Source organism: Lutjanus erythropterus, chromosome 3 (genome assembly GCF_056507025.1).
Source record: "Lutjanus erythropterus isolate fLutEry1 chromosome 3, fLutEry1.hap2, whole genome shotgun sequence".
Lineage (NCBI taxonomy): Eukaryota > Metazoa > Chordata > Actinopteri > Lutjaniformes > Lutjanidae > Lutjanus > Lutjanus erythropterus.
This window is the reverse complement of record NC_139319.1, coordinates 24,203,428-24,226,830: the sequence shown is the minus strand read 5'-3', so window position 1 is coordinate 24,226,830 and position 23,403 is coordinate 24,203,428. Positions and strand designations below refer to the sequence as shown.

The 23,403-nt window shown below is 39.8% G+C and overlaps 1 protein-coding gene across 4 annotated transcripts; it reads left to right on the top strand.

Moving 5' to 3' along the window:
* The first annotated feature begins 3,957 nt into the window (after positions 1–3,957).
* septin3 (septin 3) lies at positions 3,958–23,023 on the top strand. 4 transcript variants are annotated; one of them, XM_084715514.1, is made up of 11 exons: positions 3,958–4,164; positions 4,255–6,164; positions 10,982–11,395; positions 12,585–12,713; positions 15,625–15,706; positions 17,001–17,138; positions 17,779–17,896; positions 19,108–19,203; positions 19,431–19,527; positions 19,654–19,705; positions 21,763–23,023. In XM_084715514.1, the coding sequence occupies exons 1-11, from the start codon at positions 3,959–3,961 to the stop codon at positions 21,890–21,892; spliced, it is 3,372 nt and encodes a 1,123-aa protein (XP_084571640.1). In that variant the 5' UTR covers position 3,958; the 3' UTR covers positions 21,893–23,023. The 4 variants fall into 4 exon arrangements, with proteins under 4 accessions (XP_084571640.1, XP_084571641.1, XP_084571642.1 ...); XM_084715516.1 differs by lacking the exons at positions 3,958–4,164; positions 4,255–6,164 and adding an exon at positions 6,364–6,554; XM_084715517.1 differs by lacking the exons at positions 3,958–4,164; positions 4,255–6,164 and adding an exon at positions 8,679–8,839.
* Positions 23,024–23,403: the final 380 nt, after the last annotated feature.

The following is a 23,403-nucleotide window of genomic DNA, read 5'->3' as shown; positions in this document are numbered from 1 at the left end:
TTTATTTACTACACAGCGCTATTTTTTTAAAGTGCAACACCTGTGTGTGTTTGCATATTAAAAAATCATGTATCACAGTCTGATAGAGGCAGTGACAGACAGCGTGCTGGGAGCTGGTTGTGTAATGTCTTGATTTCTGCTGCCTGTGAAAATAACGGGACACTGAGATGCTGCGGTTTGTCATGCGTGATATGTCTTGCACGGATTTAAATAACAGAGTAACTCTGCTCATCTACCCTTGCCCAAAATCTCCTCCTCCTTCTCTGTCTCTTTCCCTTTCCTGTCCCCTCCCTATCCCTAACCTTTCCTATTCCTATCCCTTCCTTTCCCCGGTCGTGTCTTTCCTCATCCATTTTCTTGCCCTGTCCTCCTCCTCTTCCACCCTTCCCTCTGTCAGCAGTTATGTCGTGGCTCTTCCTGGACTGGTTTGTCCCCCTCTACCTGCTGGTGTCGGTTCTGGTGCTGGCAGGCTTCGGAGCGTGCCTGTACTTCCTCGAGCCCGGGCTGCAGGATGCCCACAAGTGGAGCAACAAAACAGTCCGGCATCACCCGCTGGTGGCCAGTGTGAACTGCAGAGATGACGATAGCAATGCCCTGATATGATCAAGAGGACGAGGGGGAGCAGGGGGAGCAGGGCGGGCGGGTGGCAGGCCATCTGGACAGGGGTGCTGCCAGGACACCGGTGGTGAGATGGGAGCCAACACCTTAAAGATGGAGACAGAAAATGGAAGTGCGAGGATGAGAAGGATGGAGGAGAGACCTGACCTATCATTCCAAACTTTTCCCTGATCTCTAAGTAAGTCTTCACTGAAGGGATCAGAGAAAAGTGAAGAATTTCTAAAAATGAAGCCAAATGCACAAGGAGGAGAAGACTACATGCAGGTGATTGGAGGACATGTTGCCCTTTAGAAATATGATGTAAATTTCATGCCATCTTGTACTTGTGCCAACTTTTACATACGTTTTGTAATCCGACAATCACTTTACATATATATCACGAAGTTTACTTATATTGTGCATTTAAATAGTGAAGTGAATGACATAAGTGCAATGAATTTGTTGCCAGCAGGAGGGTTTTTAATCCTGTCTCTGGTGATGTTGGCATGGCAGCTGCTGAGACGAAGCATGTGGATTGTTGCTGCCGCTGTGCCAAAATGGTGTAGTAGTGACTTTATTAGAGTAATGTGTACTGAATAAATGCAACTGATTTATTCGAGGTGCCAAACTTATCCTGGATTGACCAAGATTACAGAACAATAGTATTTGGTAATGCTCAAAGTGTCTATTTTTTGTTTTCATTGTTTTTACTTTTTACAGCATGGTGAGGAAACAGGGTGTGTACGAGCCCTCTTTTGATGATCATATGCTTCCTTTGTTCATACAAAATAAAACTGTTTAATCCTTAATTCTACTTTGGAATTACTCTCTGTGTGTTATTGTGAAGAAAATATCGGACTAAAACATTATTTAAGATTTGTGTAACTGCACCAAGTGGTTTGAAGTAACTCCACACATTTACTCTAGTAACATAGCATCTTGATTTTATGCTACTTTATACTTTTCCACTACATTTCACAGGGAACTATTGTACTTTTTACTTCACTAAATCTATCTGACAGCTGGAGTTACTAGTTACTTTTCAAGTAAGAAAAATGGTAAGCTTCTAAAACACAAGACAAAAGCCTTTACAAAGGTTAAGTCTCTATATTGTCATGTTTCAAATGTTTGTGAGTTGAGGGCAGCTCCATCAAAAAGACATTTAGCCTCTAACTTTCTCACACGTTTGTGAAATTCTGCTTATGCACTGATCCTTTAGTATTAAGATTTTATCACTAGGAGGTTGGCCCATTACAAGGTTTAATAGTCGAGTGTTTGAAATATTAAAAAAATATTTTCACAGCATATTTGAAGAGTAAAAATCAAAAGCCCTTCAAAATATGATTTTGTCATATTTCTCAAGAATAAGTGATATATTTCAATCACAGTGGCCAAATAGCCTTTTACCTTTGATACCTCAGTGTTGCTGACAGAGCTCCTATACATGTACTTAAATACATTTTCTACAGGCCTTTTATTTAATAATATTTCTTCATAAATTTGTTTGTACTTTTCATATCTCACCTGCATTTTGCTGATAACATTTATCCAGTGGTGGTGTGTAGGTAAGTACATGCAGTTCAACTACTGGTTTAAATTTGCATTAGTCAGGTTGTAGTTTAACTAAATTCAAATCTCAATAGCTTTCTCAGTATTTTTTTTTTTAACCTTTTATTTATTCAGAGACAAGGAACACCCTGTTAACATTCACACTCATTCACATACACATCTGCTGGCCACTGAGCAGCTCCAGTGAAGCAGTTGTTGGTTAACGGTCTTTCTGAAGATCCAGGAAATTTCAGTCAACTTCCCAGTCACAAGCTTGCTTCTCTAACTTTCTGACCACCACCACTGTCTAGTTAACTACTTTGTGTTTAGGTAGTTAATTACAAACTACATATTAATAGTATTCTCATGATGTTTTTGCTATATAATATGACACAGTACAGCAGCTTATTGGCCACTGTTGTCATTTATTGTGAGTCACCTATTTTTATTAAAAGCACCTTTGGTTTGTGGTCAAGATACCAAGATGTTTTCCTGTAAATTTAGCATTTTCCTGTTTCCACCTCAACAACTGTTGTAATTTCTCTTTAAAACACCTCTTTGGGCTGCCTAAGTAAGGACTGACCTGTCCTAGTCCCTAATCAAACACACCTACACTTTACTCAGTGTCCCTTCAGTTTTATCCCCATGTAACAGCATGAGAAACTACAGTTTGAAGGTAGTTTACTTCATTTTGAATTCAAGACTTTTACTTGAAAAAGAATATTTTAACATTGATGTCTTTGTACTTAATGGATCTGAGTGCTTCCACCGCTGCTCTGCACTGTAATCAGACAGACTACTGAGGCCACATTCAGACTTCACAGACAGTGTCCCATGCACCAAACAAAATGAGAGAGCAGAGTGGGAGTGAAACAGAGCAGCTTCAGTGTTGAAGGAATGGAGAGAATGGCACTTCTGTGCCCACTACTTCCTACTGCTGTGTTCCCGTCTCGCACTTGCTCACTTATTTACTCTCTCGGTGTGTCAACAACAGAGACAGAGCTTCACACAGCAGGTGAGTGTCTATTTTCCACTGTTGTGAATTTAAAAACATGCATTTTTCATTGTAAAGATTAGTTATGTAGTAGAATTTACAGCGTTACTAGAGAGCGATCATGGTTTCAGATTGCAGTGCTTGGATGTAACTTGGTACATTTACTTAAATTCAATCTAACTAGTTTTGAGGTACTTGAGTTTTTCAATTTCATGCTACTTTATACTTGTATGCCACTACATTTCAGAGGAAAATATTGGACTTTTCACTCTACTTCATTTATTTTACACCTGTGGATGCTAAAATTGAAAAATTTGAATTTTGAGTGGTTCAGCTGAAAATTAAATATCTTATACTGAAAACATGATGAACTTGTAGAAGATTATACTTTGTTATGAATTAAACTACCCAACAGAATATAAAGTAAATAAAATTTGCTCCACCTCAACCAGCAACAGCAGTAAAATGCTACATACTCGTTAAAGTATTAGTACACACCAGTGATTCCCAAACGGTGTGCAGAGGCACACTGCTGTGCCATGAGGTAAGTCCACGCGTTCCTTGGGATTGTGTGACAACCACATCATTATTCACTGGGACCATTTTACTGTTAAATGAATACTTTTATTGTATTGGACTATTTTTATAAGTACATTGTGATATTGCCACTTTTTACATAAATAAAGGAACTGAATGTACCTCTTTCACCTCTATCTGATAGTAACATGCAGATAAATGTTTGATGTATATCTAACATATGTATCTTTCCTTAATTTCTTCACTCCCAACGATTGATTCAGTCTCTATATTCTTTTCAGAATGAGTGTTTTTGATCGTCTGGCACCTTTAATCCCTCAAGTATCTGCATCCTCCAGACAAACAAAGGAACATCCGTCAGTCTGTTTGTCACCTCCTCTCCCCCTCTCATCTCCTGTCATCAAAAAGAAACCCATACAAATCCCCTCATTTGATGAGAAGGGACTCATCTTTGAAAAAAACGACACAAAGCAGATAAACACTGACAGGTAAATTCAGCTTGAGCTTCTATTTTAGCTCAGTTTTGTACTTAATTAATTTAACTGTTTACATTTTTTTATTCCCTCTTTTGTCTCTAGATCATTTGTTCCAATTTGCTCCTCCAAGACATCCAGTCGGCCCTCTTGGAGTAAATCATGTCAGAATTCACAGAGGAGTCAAGGAGAAAGAGCTTCAACTCTCCCAAGAACCAAACCCAAAACATATAACTCTCCAACTCTCTCTGCAAAGCCCAGCATCTCCATTTTTCCTGCTCCAAAGCCAAATTCCTCTCCCACTCTCTGTGCTCTGAAACCAGCGCCAAGTGATCCTCTTCATCTCCCCACTGCCACACAGCTGAGTGATCCCTCGCCATTTCTGCACCACCCGAAGCTGAAACCAAGTGTTTCTCCAACTCTGACCGTCCCCACACCCAGACTGACTCCATCTCCAACTCTGGACAGCCGAGGAGGCAAGCAGCCCTCTCCTGTTGCTCAGGAAAGACGCGCCAGATCGATAACCATTTCCAATACTAAAGTTGAGCCCGAGCCCACCAAACAGAGGTCTTCAAACGAGGCGAAGCATGATGTTCTCAACCAAGAAACTTTGATGGACTTCACTCATCCTGCAATAAGAAGTCCCAGAGAGTCCAGACATCAGACTTACTCTGAGGCCCAGAGACGAAAAGAAGACGAGAAGAATTCCTGCTTATTGCAAGGAAATATAAAAGAGAATAGTGCAAAAGATAAACCACAGCCTCCACCTAGGAATATAGACATTACAGCAATCCCTAAACCAAGGTCAAACATCAGACAGCAGCAGGAATTCCTGACAAAAGCATCTCCTTCAGAGTCTGAAGGAGTTCAGAGAGAGTCTCACTCAATGCTTGATGGACAGGCTGCTCAGTCGAGCCTCAACCTTAACAGGAAATGTATATCTCAGAGTCAAACTGCAGGGTTTGCATCCAGTGACGAATTATATGAGCGAACGTATCCCGCCAAAAAGTCATTTTCCACAGAGCCTCTGCTGAATCGATCAACTGTCTCACCCAGTATTGAGACCAGGAGAAGACGATTTGGCTTCAGCAGCGAAACAAAAGTGGATACATTTCTATCAGGCTCTAATCTCAGGAGACCTCAGGAAGAAAATGATATACGGACAATTACAGGAATTTCATCAAAACTCTTTCAACAGACTAGTGCTTCTCCAAAATCTCCTCAGAGACACAGATTCTGGTCGAAGGCTCAGAGTCAAACCAATCAGATGGATGTGAGGAGTTCTGTAAGCCAATCTGACTTTGTTTCCAAGGATTACAGCTGTCAGTCAAAAAACACTGATAATAAAATGGAGGCTCCTCTGAAACACAGATTCTGGTCGAAGGCTTTGAGTCAGACCAACCAGATGGATGTGAGGAGTTCTGTAAGCCAGTCTAACTGTGTTTCCAAGGATTACAGCTGCCAGTCAAGAGAAATCGATCAGAAAATGGAGGCTCCTCAGTGCACGCACAGATTAAATCAACTTAAGACATGTCTTGTGGCGCCTCACACTCAGGAGACCTCCCGACCTGCCTCTATTGAGTGCACCACATCAAAGCCAGACATTATATCACACAAGATAGATCACAAACGGCCTCCTGGGAACATCCGCAAAGAGGTGAACCTCAGTGACAAGGGACTGAATCAAATAGATATGTCTGCACCATCTGACCACCATGAGGTGCCCACAATGCTACCACAATATCCCTCAGAGAAATGCGTTGTAAGCGGGCCTCCACCTGTGGCACGGTGCCCGTTCAACACAAACAGTTTTGGCATCAGTCCAAAGGGGTTATTTGACCTGCCATCCCATTCACAGCACAGAGTGTACCAGAAACCAGACGAGACAGCAACGAAAGCATCCCTTCCACTACACCAACCAAATCACTCTACAGCAGCAGACAGAGCATTTATCATGGAGGAACCAGAGGACCCCTACTACGTCACCATGTACTACCCAGGTTCAGTGTATGTGGGTGAGTACAGAGACGTCCAAACCACTTGGAAGACTTCAATTGAACAGATTCCTCCAGGCAGACATGACAGGGACTCTTTCAGCTCTCATTTTTAATCTATTTAGAGCGAGAATTAAATAAATTTTGTTTTATCTAAAGGGGGGCGGGAACTCAGCTGAGGGGGTGGTCAAAGAGGATAGCAGAGGGATTTAAGACATCGCCTCTTATCAGTAGAGTAACAGATGTGGTGAGGAGAGACATGACAGCGTTGGTTAGCAGACTTCTATCAAAGTGACTGTAGTCCATGAGAACATGCCAGTACAGCACTCAACAGAGACAAACAAACACAACTAAAACATGCAGAGAGGAAAGCAAAGGCAGGACCAAAGGAGAGCAACTCTGAGATAACTTGTGAGTACTGTGGCACACCTTTACACTTTTAAGGATAATTTTACTAAAAATGATCACATACATACACATACTGTGTAAATCCTGGGGCATAGAGACTTAATATAAAACATTGTTAAGTATACATAACATATCTACATCACATTTGTATTACAAGACCCTTTAGGATGTTTTAGTTACCAGTTTTTGTGGTTTGTGACCCTTTAAAATGAAGCACTATTTACTTGTGAGCCCTTTGCGACCAGTTGCACACTTTATGTTCATGAACTCTGTATAGCTAAACTACAGCTGGTAGTTAGATGGTTTCTTTTGAGTATCTTTCAGAGGCCCCATGAGGCTCCGTATTTGTTTTATAAAATGAACCCAACTCTAGATCCTCTTACCAGCTTTTTTCTGGAGCTTTCAACTAATAGAGTTTGCTCAGTTGTCATGGTAATGTGTTTATTTATTTATTTTTTAATATATTTTTTACTTTCAGATTTTCACTTTTATGTTGAGGACACATGTAAACAACCTAAAACAAAAGAACCCAGCAGACAAAAACATAGTAAGCTAAAATTAAATGACAAGGGGCAGGCTGCCAGGCATATATACTTGTTTGTAAGCCATTTATACAATATTACATAGTCAGGTATTACAAGAGTACAGTCTGGGGAATTGTATTTTCCAAAAACCCCAGAGAACTACTCAAATATTTCAAGCCAATAATTGTTTTGATGAGGATAGAGCCAGAAGAAAGAGAGAGCCCTCTGCACTTTTGCATCTGTCACTTAATGGGGGAACAGAGGGATAAAATCAGTTTAGTTTGGTGTTTGAATAGAGCAGTCTATGGATGACTTTGACAATGGATGCAAAGTCATGACAGATTTGAATCTGTTTATACCTGACTCAGAGATTAATCTGATATGCAAGCTATCCACAACTGTTATTGTAGAAATTCTTACGATGGTTTGACCACATTTCTCTGTTTTAAAATAAATATATTTATATTTTCTATTTTTAAAAAAGGAAATCCTGCAATGCTTATGTGGCTGTCAAGTTATGTTACATTACATTGTCTTTATACATTACAATATTCTGTTCTGTAAACTACTTTACAAACATCTTGTTTGATGACTCTCAAGATCTTTAATAAAATAACCCCATATTTAAAAAAACAAAACTTTTAACTGTATTTTCCCCTTGGTGGCATAAGCCAGTTTTTCCAGGCCAAACCTGACCCCCATTTGGATGCCGGGTGGCCCTCCAACCATTTTTCTCTCCACAAGTCACATTGAAAATAAAGTGACACTCTGTTTTCCCCAGGAAGCAGGGCAGATACATCAGTTTTGTATAATGGGATAAATGAGGCTGTTAGTAACAGAGAAGGCTGATCTTTGTGTGATAGCCTGTCAAGCTGTGTAAACTATTAGCTCAAGAAAAGAAACACTTTTGCAGACATTTTACTCTAAAACAGATTAAATATGATCTTAATCCTGCCTCTGGTATGAGCAGTTTATATTTATAACTCAATCCAACATGTCAGTAATTGCATGATAGATGTGGTTCCAATTATGTTTAATGTTGTACAAACTCTTTGAAATGTAACCAAAGCATTTGCAACTGAAATGCAGTTATTAAATGTAGTAAAATATCTGATTTATCTGTCAATCCTCACACCAAGTTAATTTAGTTAATAGGTCAATTAATAAGTTAGTTTATTTGAAAATAAAGAGTTTCAGAGAAAGATCAGCTATGGGCCTTCTATTGTTTATTAGTTTATCTGATAAATAACTTTACTATTGATGTTTGTTTATTAATTTGTCCCTGGTCTCCTGTCATTTTGTTAAAGTAGCCTCAAGGCAAAACAAGTTGAATATCGCTGCAGTACATCTTCCACCAGCGTACTTCATCCTTCAGAGGAAATTTTTACACTGAAAAACTTTTTGCACATTTGATCCAGATCAAACCAGATTAGTTTCATCTTATCATAATGCAAACCCCTAAAAATAGCCACTGTATCGCTGACAGAAGACACAGTACCAAAAAATGTCCCTTTGAGGGAAAGTTGTACTACGCATGCGCACTGCATCTCCCCACTCCTTCTCCTCTTGTCGCCTTGGTAACGGTAGAGGGGGGCTAACGGCCAGAGGGAAGGAGAAGAGAGGTACCCAGACCAATCACATGACCGCTCCTCGTCTTATTATCTCTGTGTTTGGATATACATCGTTTGTTCTTGGACTCAGAGCGACAGTAGACCTCACTATCTCCTCCTCGAGCTGATCCGCAGGTCAGTTGATCAGGAATCGGTGAGTTTGACAGACAGCACATCAGTACATCAACGGTGAGCCGACGGTTAGCGCGCTGTAGCTAGCAGCTAACACGGAGCTGCCGTTAGCTGTTAACGTTATTATCCAGCAGCATGACTGAAGACAGACAATGGGGTCGGCAGGCTGTGATGGAGATAACCTCTGTGTTGTATTAAAAAGAGAGGAAATATGGTTAACTTCAATATGGAGCCATTAGGCATGGCTCTTGACGTTAATTAGCAGAATTACCGTTTTTTTATGGAAGCAGAGCATCATCACCTATTGTGTGTTTCAATCTTCAAATGCGGTTTCACTGCATTTATCTCATAATTAATGCTGAGATAATTATCGAAATGTGGTGAATATGCCGTGTATATGTGGGAAAGCAACAATGAGCAAGCGGGCAGGCAGGGAGGGGGGCAGAGCTGCATGACTACTGAGTGTTGTGAATCAAAGTGACAGCCACAGCCTCAGTGACCTGTATGATCTGTATCTACGACTGTGACTGCATTGACTTAAAGCATGGCAGCAGGCTGTTCCATGTGTACACCCTGGAGGGCTGAGGTTACCAACATCTTGGCTCAACCTCATGTTTATTACTGTTGCTGCCATCTGTCTGCACCGTTTGCTTTCAAAAGGGTCAGTTCACAAAAAAAAACATTTTCCAATTTTTTTAAACTTTTTTTTTTTTGTTGCTGCTGTTTACATTCATTTACATTCCATCCTTCCATCCATCCATTATCTATACCGCTTATTCTAAAGGAGTGCGAGGGCGCTGGCGCTCATCCTACACTCTTACAAAAAAAGTGCTAACTAGAACTATTGGTTCCTGGTAGACCATTTTATCAAGGTTCCACTCTGAACCCTGAACATAAAGGGTTATACTTAGAACCATCAGAGAAAGATTTCACCTGGGTCCCCCTATAGAGGCAGAGCACAACATGTCATGCATATGCCCACAGGAGGGGGAAATGTCAATGTCACGGTATGAAACAAAGTGTTTAAACGCCACTGAATTGCCAGAGTTGACGTACGTTTAAGTATTTGGTCGCATCATCAGGTGAGATCGTCATTTAACCAAACAAAGATCATAGTCAAGTTATCTTAAATTTCTACAGTTTGTCTGCTCAAATTAGCCACTGTAATCTATTTCTCAGTGTCAGGATCCCACAGATTCCCCATTAATCTTGCTGATGCCTCACGTCTGTATCCACTTTTGTCTTCTTGAAGACTTTAACTTATTGGTAGTGCATCCCAGCACACAGCACCTTTTCAACATTTTTCTGTTGTTAGCTTACAGGCGTAAGGTAACAAGAGGCACCTTCACGCAGTACAAGTCAATGCAGAGCCATGAAGTTTTCTCCCCCGGCATTTTTTTTTGCATGATGGCATAAAATATAACAACAGTCATTCAATGTTTCAGTCAGAAAGTTACCTCAGAATCTATTGACCTCTCCAAGTACCACCTTACTGTTTTGTGCCATCAGATATTTTGTTTTTTTTTCATGGTATTATATTTTTACTTCATGTAAAAAAAAAATATTTCTGACATTCCATCATGTACCACTAGAGAGGTTTTATGTACCACCAGTGGTACACATACCACAGTTTGACAGTTTAGGCTCTAGCCTGATATCAGACTGAATTGTCAATTCGTTACACTTCATTTCTATATTCATATTATCATATTCAGAGAAAGAGCCAACTCAGTGGGGTTGGAAGGTTAAAAGGTCTGGACTCAGGCTTAGAATGTAACTGCTTGATTCAATACTGAATTTCATAATGGTATTGATGAAGAAAGTGTATTTAATATGAGTCTGTAAGATCTGGCTAAAATCCAATTTGCTTACCGAGTTCAGTATCAAAAATTCACAGCAACATCTATATTCACAATGTCTCTGTTATTGTGGAAACAGATATCTTAAAACCAGAACTCATGACTAGATGTACATGAAAGAAATATATTTTAGTAATTTGGGTGAACCAGCCCTTTAAGACTATTCCAACATCCCATCCTCTGTAGAACAAATGAAAGAGAGGAGAGGCCTCAGATGGCTCTACTGGCCTACTTCCTAGTGATGCACCAGCATTTTCTGTTAATGAAACATTTTATTTTTATCCTCCTGTCTTTTTCTCCTGTAGACATGTCAGACGTAGTTCCTCCAGAAGTGAGACCCAAACCAGCCGTCCCTGCCAAGCCCCCGAATGTGGGGGCTCCTTCCCCCTCTAGCCCTTTCCCACCCCAGGGCCTGGGCACTGGAGGAGGCAGTGGAGGCATTTCAGCTTCCCTTCCAAGTGGGATCCCAGTCCCCATCGGGAGTCACGCCCCGGTGCACATTAGCAGTCTGGGCCATGGCGTGGGCCATGGCGCAGGCCACGGCACAGGTCATGGTGCGGGTCACACTGCAGCACACAGTGGAGGTCATGGTCATAGCACCTCCCACAGCTCCAGCGGTGGATCCACTTTGCTGGGCTACATTGGTATTGACACCATCATTGAGCAGATGAGGAAGAAGACCATGAAGACGGGCTTTGACTTTAATATCATGGTTGTTGGTAAGTCACAGGAGCCTGTGAATTAAGTGAAATATGAGTATTAGTGTAAAGCTGTGATGCGAATAGTTTTACAAACAACAGCACCTGGAAAATATCTTAAAATATTATGAATTTATTTTCATTCTTTCTCTCTGATTTTTGTTTGTGGTCAGAAGCAAAGCATTCTAAGACTGGGTTGCACCCACAGAGTTTAATAAATAAGTTTAAATAAGTAAATCCAAATTTAAAATTAAGCAGAGCCCTGTTGCTCAATTAAAAACTAATATCTGTTTAGTAGATCCAAGTTTATTGATTGAAACCAAAATTAAGTAGAGTTCAGTCAACATGAAGATGCTTGCTTACCCAAATTAAAACAAATGTTTAAAAACGTATAGATGTGGTGTGAAAACTGTTTTGGTCGCTCCGCATTCCTTAACAAAACGTTACATTTCTTGCAAGCTAGATTAGAAGTTAATAAAACATTTCGGTGTTTGCTAGCTGACTAAAAAGTGAACAAAATGTTACATTGTTTGCTAAAAGTATTCAAATATTTCACTGCTGGCTAGATAAAAAGTTAGTTAGCCTAGTTAGCCTGATGTTTCGGCAGAGAAACTCTAATTTCTATTCTTTTGAGAAAAACTTGTTGTCAAATTAATGGAGCAATATGGCCAAATAATAAACAGACAACAGAAGAGTAGGAAACACAAAACTGCCTGGCAGGAACTGACTGTTATATTTGATCAACTGGAGGGAGGAGATGCATCATAAAAATCAGTTGGGTTGAGTCTATCCCTTAACTTTCTTCAAGGAACTTGATTTTACTTAATATGTCTAAAACAGATATTTTAAAAGGTAAACCTCCACAAGAGTAAAGTTAATAATAGATCACATTTTAAATCGGAGTATAAGTTTTGGTGCAATTGAATTAAATTAAGCTAATTTAGCTTTAGAGTAAAAAATAAACTTCTTTTAAGGAGAGTTTAAATTTAATATTTATTCCTTTTAAATTGATTCAAAGGTTTGGTGCAACATAATCTTAAGTTAAACCATGATGTAGTCAGGTTGAAAAAGGAATCCTTGTTGGTGTATCCCAGACAAATGATTCCTCCATACCTGGACACGTCTGTCTCTCTTTTTCTATAATTGTACCTCATCTTTGGCTTCATTCATTACATTCCCTGTTATTCCCTTACTCTTCCTATCATCTCAGGTCACAGTGGTCTTGGAAAGTCAACTCTGGTGAACACCCTGTTCAAGTCCCAGGTGAGCAGGAAGAGCGCAGGGTGGGCCCGTGATGAGAAGATCCCAAAAACTGTGGAGATAAAAGCAGTGTCTCATGGTGAGTACAGGGAGAGAGCTACTGTTCTCTCTTAAGAGCCAGACATTTATAGCAGCTTTTTAATTTGACAGAGAAAATTAACGATCTTTGACCATGTTCTTAAAAGTCCCACATAGCCTACTTACAGTGTATCAGTGCATGCTGGTCGCTGCCAAGTGAGCTTGCCATTTATTCTAGCTGTGCTACAAATGTACGAGCCAGCTTCTGCGTCTTCTGCTGCTGGCACTGTGTGTGAGATGGTGTGATCACTTGTTTAATATGGATGCTGTTTAGTGTTATCACTGGTGATTCCCTCAATATTATTCCTAAGATATATTACTTGGGAATTATTATGCTATATATATCATAAAAAAACAGTGTTGAAACCCACCTGACTGTCTGTTTGGTTTAGTTAGTTCTACCTACAAAGTAGCATTAATCTCTGCCTGTTTGCAAAATATGTAAAACTGATTTCATGGATTCAGCTGAAATTTGGTAGACAGATCACCAACAGACATTGACAGATCATTTTAAAGGATCAGTCAATGAGATTTTGGTGCTAACCTGGGTCTGGAACTTCTGCTGTTACACAATTCCTGATGTAGTGTCTGTGTGCCAGTGTAAGTTCAAACATACAGGATTTCCAGGCAGTTTACTGTGTCTGTGGTACAGAAGGGGGCAGTCAGGACAGGCAACCAGATCAAAAGGTCAAGGCAGGAGGCAAGAAGGCAAACAAGCTGGCAGGAAACAAGAGGGCTGGACCACTAAAGGGGTAGTCACATTATGTTTGTCTGTATGTTTGTCATTATGTTTGTGTTAGAGATGGGATGTAATTTCCTATTTCTGATGCAGGTGATAAATAAACACTGAGTGATCACTTTATAAACAGTGTATGGGAGCAGCACCACACTTTATAGTGTGGTAGGTGATAATGTGCTAAATATAAACACACTAGAATAATAACATTGCCAAACACAGTGCATCAGTGTTCCCATCGGCTAAAGGAGCACATCTTTTTGGTCTACCTTGTGTTTTGTATGAAAATGACTGTAAACTTGTGTAAGGAAGAAGGACTGACTCATGTCCTCCATCACTAACATTGGCAGCATATTAGGAAGGAATCTCTTAATGGCCAGTATGAACAGGAGGGATGATTACAGCAAGCAAAACCTGTTTTAAAGGAGAATATAGTCACTATAATTTATCAAAAAAGGACCACAATATGGCAACAGAGATTAAGGAATCATAGTAATTGAAATGCTTGCTTCTCAGACAACAATACTACAGCTGTCTTGTCCCCCTTTAAAATTTCTTTTTCATACTGTTTTAATTTTGTCCATTTCACATTAATTAAAGTTCAAATTAAAGCTGAATCTTCGCCAAATGATTGAGTGTCTGTTTATGAGTCATAAGAAATCATTAATAACCTCTTAGAAGGAGCAGATGTTTATAAGGGTTAGTGAAGTCTGGCAGTCACTGGCAGTAACATCGCAAACTCAGAATGTGGATTTTCAGAGCACTGGGATTTTGACTGTAGGATAACAGGCTTAGCTTTACATGGACAGACAATTTACAGTTATAAACAGCTGATCAGCTTACAGTGTAGGAATCATCGTTGCTTGTTAGTGTGAAATTGCGCTCATCTTGCACTCCTGCAATGTTTCCTTAGCTTCCTTGAGTTTAGGGAGGAGTGGGAAACAACTCGCCTCAACCATGAATAGGATTTCATCCTATTTAATATACTGTCTAGGCCTCCAAATCACCATTTGGACTGCAGCACCCATTTTTGGATGCACAATTGCTACATACTTAATGTTCATACGGGTACCTGACTATTATGTTAAGACTAACTTGAAAAAATGTGTACCAATCCTTTAAATGATTGGCCTTGCTTTGACACATGGTACATGTTTTCAAAATTTGTTTTGTTTGATTAACAACCGCTGTGTATATAATGCCCCATGTGCCTATATACGACATGTTAGCAGTCATGTTTAATATTGGGAGAAATGTCAGTAACCGTGAGGATTTTCAAAGTTGAGAGACAGTGCTTGGGTGCATCAGAACTTCTATAATATCTGATACAAGTTAGACAGTTGCATAATGGTAAAGATGACTGAATCTGAAACCCAAAAAAGTTTGCTAACTTAACTCTAGACAGTCTCAGAACTGGGAGCTGCATTTCCATGGTAACAGTGAATGACCCCTGCTGACAACTGACACAAAGAAGTAAACATGGCTCAATTTGTGGTTTGCTAACAATGTCATTGAGTAAGGCATCAGAATAGTTGTTTCCTTCATAAAACATCCATGTTAATGTGAAACTCTTCCACAATGCAACAGCTTTATGTTGTAATATACAGAGATGAACAACAAGCCATGATTCTAATTTGAAAAGAGTCCAAAATTAGCAAGAAAACAGAGCAAAATAATGCCTATTTAATGACAGTATACGTATCATTTGAAAATATCCCCTCCCCCCGCGTTAGTATCAAATGAGTTACTGTGGCAGACAGCTCTGCATGCTGTTTTTGAAATGGGTTGGGGACTCTTCAGTATCTAGCTTGCAGTAATGTGCTCATTATGGCGTCTGGGACTGGCGAAGTGACTGAACTTGTAGAAATCCTTGATGATTGAACGGTACCAGGGAAACAGTGGAGATATATCAGACCCTCAGATGGAGCTCCGTGTCTGGTTGCTACAGTTTATATGATTACACACACATCGCCTGCAGTTGACAGTGACCTAACATTATTATGCTCTTGCCAGTGAGATGCACAACAGACGTGTGGCATCACATCACAGAGATGTTAAAAATATCTTAGTCAGATCATTTATTTTTTGTTCCCTTTCTGGCTTAAATGCTGTTTCTCTGTTCATTCTAAACATAAACATTTATGCTATGATTTGTGTGCGGTGTGTTTTCTTACAGTCCTTGAGGAAGGTGGTGTGAAGATGAAGCTGACAGTTGTTGACACTCCAGGCTTTGGAGACCAAATCAATAATGACAACTGGTGGGTTTTCCTACTTCTGGATCATTAAAGCCCAATAAATGTCATCATTACTGCCTTATCTTACCAAGAATAAACTTGTTACCAAATTCTACTTTTAGTTCAGGAGTGCAGCAATGCATTTAGTTCCCCAGATCAATATATCAGGCCAACACAAACGAGTACTTTGTAAAAACATCTTGGCTGCACCCCCTTTTAGGAGATAGAAAATCAAAGATCCTATATATCCTTGATGCAGTTTGATGTGAATTTGAATTAGTGTTTTGACAAGCTTGTCTACTTTCATGTCAAGTTAATCAACCTTTATTTTATAGACATGTCTAATAATTATTTTGTGACATTGGCTCAGCTGTCAGCTGTCAAACCCCTTCAGTCATCTCTGTCCAAGCAGATCAATGAACCAACAGTGGCCAAATATTGCTTATACTGAATTACCAGGTATCGTTGAGCTAAATATTGCCTGTAAACCAACCTGTTAGCTTCCAACTGTTTGATCAAAGCTAGGTTTAGTAAGAGATGACAGTCTGCAGTAATGTTATGACTGTACTCCAGCAGCCTCTCACTCAAGCTAACATTAGCTCTCATTCAAGAGTAACTTCTACATCATGTTTTGCCTTTTTTGCTTTGTGTATTTCCACAACGGTGAAATTTGGTACATATAAATTCCTGGCCACGTCAATATTCATGGACCACAGTGTCTTTGGTAAGTTGTTAGATCACTGCCGAGTTCAGCTGCCTTTAATTTATGGAGACAGTCTATTGTTTAAAGCCCGGTTTGGCAGTTTCCCTTACTAAAGGCAGCCATGTTACAGGATGTTTTGCCACTCAGTCCGACTGAGGGGTCATGTCCCAGTGGGAAAGCAAACCCTCAATTCATGTGTCTTATGTGCCTCAAATCCCAATATGACAGCCTTAGTTATTAATATGGCTGATTCTAGTTTCTTATTCTTCATAATTTAAATGACAGAAGCTCATTCATATTTATTGTCATCAAAAAGGAATTAAGACTGCTGCCAAAATAAACAATTACCATTCTCTGGAGGCTAAAACATTCTTAATGCTCTCCTTTTGGGATCCAATTCCTTTCCATGAAGGATAAGGAACAGGAGATCATGATGAATTTGTATATTTATTTGTTTAGGCACTGCCTTGGCACCTGGGGCTTGATGGTGTACTGTGGGTATGATGTATATTGAAAACGATCTTACTGAAGTAAAGTGTTCTTTTTCCTCTTCTTCTCTTTTCTCGCTCAAGATTTTTTTTTCTCTCAAGCTGATCTCTCCTGCTGTCTCCACAGCTGGGAGCCTATCTCCAAGTACATCAATGAGCAGTATGAGAAGTTCCTAAAGGAGGAGGTCAACATCACCAGAAAGAAGCGCATCCCTGACACCAGGGTGCACTGCTGCCTATATTTTATCTCGCCAACTGGACACTCGTGAGTAAAGTAGAGATTAGTAATCACTCAAACCATCTTTAAGTATCTGATCTAAAAGGGGATGCACTTTTAGTAATCTGTTGGCAAAGGCACGCTTATACACATACAGCACACAGTGTTCACATGTTCCTTTTATCCAAAAATATTTTAATTCACTTGAACAAAGCCCCAAATCAAGTGTGCTACTTTATATTGCAGACAACACACATCTCTCTCCTCTCTGAACACCTCACAATTAGCTCCTGCTGACAACTGTGAAATTGCTCTTTAATGTATAAACGGATACAGTCTTTGTGTATTACAGCCAGTGAATCCCATCCTTCTGAGCTGGGGTAATTGAGACCGACAGGATGTTTTGTGTGCAGGCAAACAAGAACTGGGACACCACCTTTGTCCAGTGATAAACCCACTTTTAAATAGCATTCTCACTGTAAGTCTTTTGTAATTGCTGCACAACCAGGGCCAGAGAAAGGTAATTAGACATATGAAACATGACAAAGAAAATACCCATGCCTCCTGCTGCTACTTGTTATCCTGATCATCTTTTCACTGTTGCATACAAGCCTTCTGGGAGAATTGCATCTCCTAAATCTACCTCCTTACTCACTTTCCTTCTTTTCTGTTTTTTTGTCTGTTCCAGTCTCCGGCAGCTTGATATTGAATTTATGAAGCGCTTGAGTCACTCGGTCAACATTATTCCTGTCATTGCAAAGGCAGACACAATGACCATTGAGGAGAGACAGGAGTTCAAACAGAGGGTGAGTTTCACCAATTGTCCTGTTAAAGCAAAACTGATAAGTGGCCAGGTCTATATCAGATTTAACGGTGTCTGTGTGTCAGTTCTGTGCTGACATTTCCTTGATAACTATAGGCACTGACACCTGTAGTTAGAAATGCCACTACAGAAATGCCAAAGACATGTTTAGAAACAGTATACAGAGCATTGACAAGTCTAATTTTCAACTTCAAAATGTCTGGCTCAGTACATTCCTTGGTCTTTAAAGCTGCACTAATCAATATTTTAATCAAGTTATCAAGGTCATTTATTAATTTGTTATCATTACACAACATAGGATTTTTATACACATGCATACACACACACACACACACACACACACACATATATATACACACATATATACACATAGATAGATACATACATACATATAAATATAGATATAGATATAGTTTAGTCAATTTGTCTGTTTCAATTTCCTGAGCAGACATTAGTCAGGAGCAGTCTTGGGTCCAAGCTGGGACATGGCCCTTATTCCCACTCTTCACCTCTCATCCTGGAGTTGAAAGATATTTTGTGCAATGTTGATCGTCTCAGGGCCTGCTCCTCTTTAATCCAAACCCACGCTTCCTTTTTCAGTGCCTATGAATGTATTTTTTTAATAGGTGATACGTGTTTCAGCAGAAAAGCAGAAAAAGGAGAAGAAAAAACAAAGTTTGAAAGAGCTACTAGCTACAGCATCTATATGAGCAGCCATAGAGACAATATAATATTAACAATGGCTCTCATGGAGCACATTTGTAATGTAAAAGGTGGCACGAATAGTGTCAAAATCACAGAGAATCATCATTGACTGACTGCGGAGCATTTTAGCATCTTTTAACTCATTGTTGTGGTTTTATGTTCTGCAGGTTCAGTCTAATCACTCTCATAGCATACTTTTCAGCCACAGTAGGCAGCTGTTTTCTGTGAAAAAGTTCTAAAATACTGTACACACTTCAGTACCAAAAAGCACAGAGACACAGTTGGTGACTAGCATTTAGCAGTTAAAGAGCTAGATATGTCCCTCAGGAGCTGGTGGAGACCAAATGAGAGTAAAAAAGAGAATGAATTTTAAATTCATGAGATGACCAGAAGCACAGATGACAAATTAATCCCACAGCCTCTCAAGAGTGATTTAAAGACAGCACTCAGATGTGTGTTGTTTTGTGCTGTCTCTGTGTTGTGCTGTAGGTAAGGAAGGAGCTGGAGATGAGCGGGATAGAGTTTTACCCACAGAAAGAGTTTGACGAGGACATGGAGGACAAGAGCGACAATGACAAGATCAGAGTAAGTGCTTTTGTTCTTTCTTTCACACACATTTGTCCCATGATTTTCTTCCTCTCTCGCACCCCTCCTTTCCACCCAGCTTGTCCCGGTCTCTCTCACACTCACGCACTGCTTCCTCCAAACAGAATGTCAGGGCACTGGGGCATGTTGTGTATTTGTTTCATCTCATAAACCTTATGCAGCTCTTGTTGGTACACTGAACCGTGTTGAAATGTCTCTGTCCAAAGGAGGCGATGCCCTTTGCTGTGGTGGGCAGCGACAAAGAATATCAAGTGAATGGAAAACGAGTTCTGGGGAGGAAGACAGCGTGGGGAATTGTAGAAGGTGGGTTATGATTTGGCTTTTCTTAATATGTAACATTTACATTCCCAAAATAATGTTGATGTTGTCCAGTAAAGGACTTGACATATAAGATATGACATTTGATTCTGTCCAATTTTGTTGTTACAGTTGAAAACCCCAACCATTGTGAGTTTGCTCAACTGAGAGATTTCCTGATCAGGTAAAATAGTCTTTAGTAGATTTTATGGGGATTTGTGGGATTTGTGGGTGGGATGGTGGGATTTGAGGGAAACATATACATTTTCATCTAATTTGTTTTTTTCTGTATTCACAATTTTTGCTATACAGACTGAAAGTATTTTGAGTGACAGGCAACCTATTACACATCCAATAATGAATTTAATTGACTTAATTGACTAATTTAATTTCACTTTGTTAAAACATACAGACACAGACTCCAATAGCGATAAGAACAATATAAATAAAGATTGCTCTGAATCATCTGTAGACTGAGCCAGAGTTTTAAGGAATGTGTCTCATTCTTCACAAAATCATAAAATAACAAACCTGTGTCATGTTGCATAAAACCATGTAGGCTAAGGTTTCTCTTAAATTTCTATTTAAAGATGTATCATGAAAAGATAAGTTTCATAAAATCACCATAACGATTTCCTTAGGATGTTGTAAGGGAAACCTTTTAATATTAAGTGTCTGCCCTTAGCTACTTAAATACAACTTTATGTATTGCTAGAAGGTCCTCAGATACCATTTTCCTCAAAAGATTTTAAATGGACTCATAACAAACTCTTAAAAGTGAACAGTCATGTGAGGAACATCAATGACTGAATTTGTGGTGATTAAAGAGGAGGAGGAGATACCAATACACTTTTAGGGACAGCGAGGGATGCTGTGAGTGATGAGCATCTTGTTAGAGAGTATAGATTTGACGTTAGCACTAGCCAGCCAAACAGTAACATAAATCTTACTCATGTACAAGTATTTATATTCGCTATCGTTTCATTGAAACTCACCAGTATTTGTCCCCTTTCTTGGCAACACAGTAATATTTTTATATTTCTTAGTAACTTCATCTACTGTTCGCTTCACAGCTAAAGAGAGAATGATGAGAGTGAAGCACAACCATGGTAACTGAAGTGCACATGTGCTGTATTATGACAGTAGTTGCCATGAAAGCCTCAACACTTAGGCAAGGAAACAACAGAAGCTCTATGCAACTCTCCTAAGTGAACCCTTCAGCTTTAGAAAATATTTTGCATGAGGGACAAACTTAAATTTGAAACGCAGAGAACTGGGTGATGAACTTCATACATCAGACTTGTTTGACACCATAAGGCATATTGTGATGAATATAACTGCTTCTCAAGACTGTACTCTAAGACAGTGTTCCCCAACCCTGGTCCTCAGGGACCACTGCCCTGGGCCCCGTTTCCCAGAGCCTTCGTAGCGCTACGTGCGTTGTAAGTTGTATTTTAAGGTCTCCCTTAAGGTTACGGGCTGTTTCCCAGAGTTGGGACAACCTTAAGGGAGACCTTAAAATACAGCTTACGACGCATGTAGCGCTACGAAGGCTCTGGGAAACGGGGCCCTGCATGTTTTATATGGTTCCCTGCTCCAACACACCTGATTCAAATGATCAGCCCGTCATCAAGCCTCTGCAGACGCCTGACAACAACCTGATCATTTGAATCAGGTGTGTTGGAGCAGGGAAACATATAAAACATGCAGGGCAGTGGTCCCTGAGGACCAGGGTTGGGGAACACTGCTCTAAGAGATTTGAACTAAATGAGGACATTTTTACATATCACGTGCGTGTGTCCATTCGTTACAAGTTGCCAGGAGCAAATAAAACATTTATGTATTTAAGATTTTTGGGCTTTTTTGCCAGGGTAGGTAGAGAGACAGGAAACACAGCAGACACACAGCAAAGGGCTGCATGGCCGCTGCTGAGAACTCAGCCTCTGTACATGGCCTTCCTGCTCTACTGAGAATGTTTGCTGTTGAGTGATGATTCCAGAATCTTAATCACTGTCAAAGGCCAATTCTATCAGCTAAACAGATGTTGGCAGTTAGGTTGTAACCACTGTACCTCACCACACACTCTGTTGATTCATCAGTGGAATCACTTCTTAATGCATATTTTATCTATGAAAGGCTCTAATGCTGGGATGAACAGGGCAGTCCAGGGTACACTCGAGACGAGGCAGGAAGCATTATATACATAAGTAACCTGTGTTTCTGTATCTCTCTCTCTCTCAGGTCTCACCTCCAAGATTTGAAGGAAGTCACTCATAACATTCACTATGAAACCTATCGTGCCAAGAGACTGAATGAGAACGGAGGTCTGCACCCCATATCCTCCAATGACACCCAGGAGAGCAACCTGTAGTCAGTCAGGGGATCAGTTCTGACAGAGTGAGAATAAAAACAATGCAATGAAGCTGATGCAGATTATTCAATACTCAGTGTCACCACAGCATCGCTGCATGCACAAATGTTTAACTCTGTAAAAGTCTGTGTAATTTTTTCTGGTTCCAAACTCCACCCATTATCATCTACACCTCCCTATCCCATACATCCCCACAAGCACATATCAAACCCCTCTAGGTTAATTTCAAAGTCATTCCTATGAATATGAAGATGAGAGGACAGTCCCACCCAGAAACTTAGTGCCATTATAAAATTAACATTTTATCTACTGCCAATGCCTTGTCATTTATCATTGTCCAGGTAGTATAAGCTTAGAAAGTGCCACGTTATTATGTGTATAAGAGGCTACCTTTCAAGTTTTAGTGTAGCAACTGATGTCTGAACGCCAGACAAGTTAGATGATTTGCTCTAAATATTGAAATCATAATTCCTGCGTTGTAGTGATGTGCTGGCCAGCTCTGCAGTTGACTGTCCAAATTGCTTTTTTAAAATTCTCAGCAGAAACTGTTCATTCGGAGAGAGATTCCCCATGGCATAACTGTCAGGAGGGCTTAACAAACATTACAAGCTGTGCTGTCTTTTTTAACTCCCACGATCATGAACAAGACAAATGAAATTTCACTAATGTTTCTTCACCCAGTTTATGTTTTATATTTCATTTAAAACCAGTTTGTGTGCTCAGACCTGCATATTAAGATGAGAGAAGGCTGCAACATCAGTCACATATGAAATGTAATTCTATGGACGGCAGTGTGTGTGTGTGTGTGTGTGTGTGTGTGTGTGTGTGTGTGTGTGTGTGTGTGTAATTAGTCCATGAGGTGCATGACTGTGCATACTGCAGACTCTGTGATTCACCATATTAGTGCACACAGACTAAGCACTTGTGAAAGAAATGTGGTCCAGTGCATTTGTGTTTATGCTCACTCGCAGTGGCTGGCTGCTCTTGCAATGATACTGGAGGACAATTATGAACCAGATCGGAGGTTTCATGAAATGTTACATATCATTTTCCTGTATTCAGATTGACTTTGTGATCTCTTGTGGCAACAAAATGAACAACATGCACCCAATTTTAATCTAAAAGCCTGAAGCATGTAATTTCACCTGTATTACTTTATAGAAATTGAAAGAGTAGCATGGCCAATAATGCCATAAAAAATCAAATTTCCATATGGAAGCTTACTGAACTGGAGTAACTAGTATATAGTGTAAATCAATGCTTGAAGAGCACCAGCCTTTGCTCAAGGTTTTTTTGTCAGGCTTGGTTGATTTAATGCTTTTTCCTCCTCCACTGACCATTCATGGAAACAGTATTTTCTGACCCAAACGAAATAGACCACTCTTGTAATCAGTATACCTGATGATAGCTGAACAAAAAGCAGAAATTTGTACACAAAAATCACTGCACACTCAAAGGCACTCTCTTTTAAAACAATTAAAAAGCAAGCAAACTTTCATCAAGCCTTCATC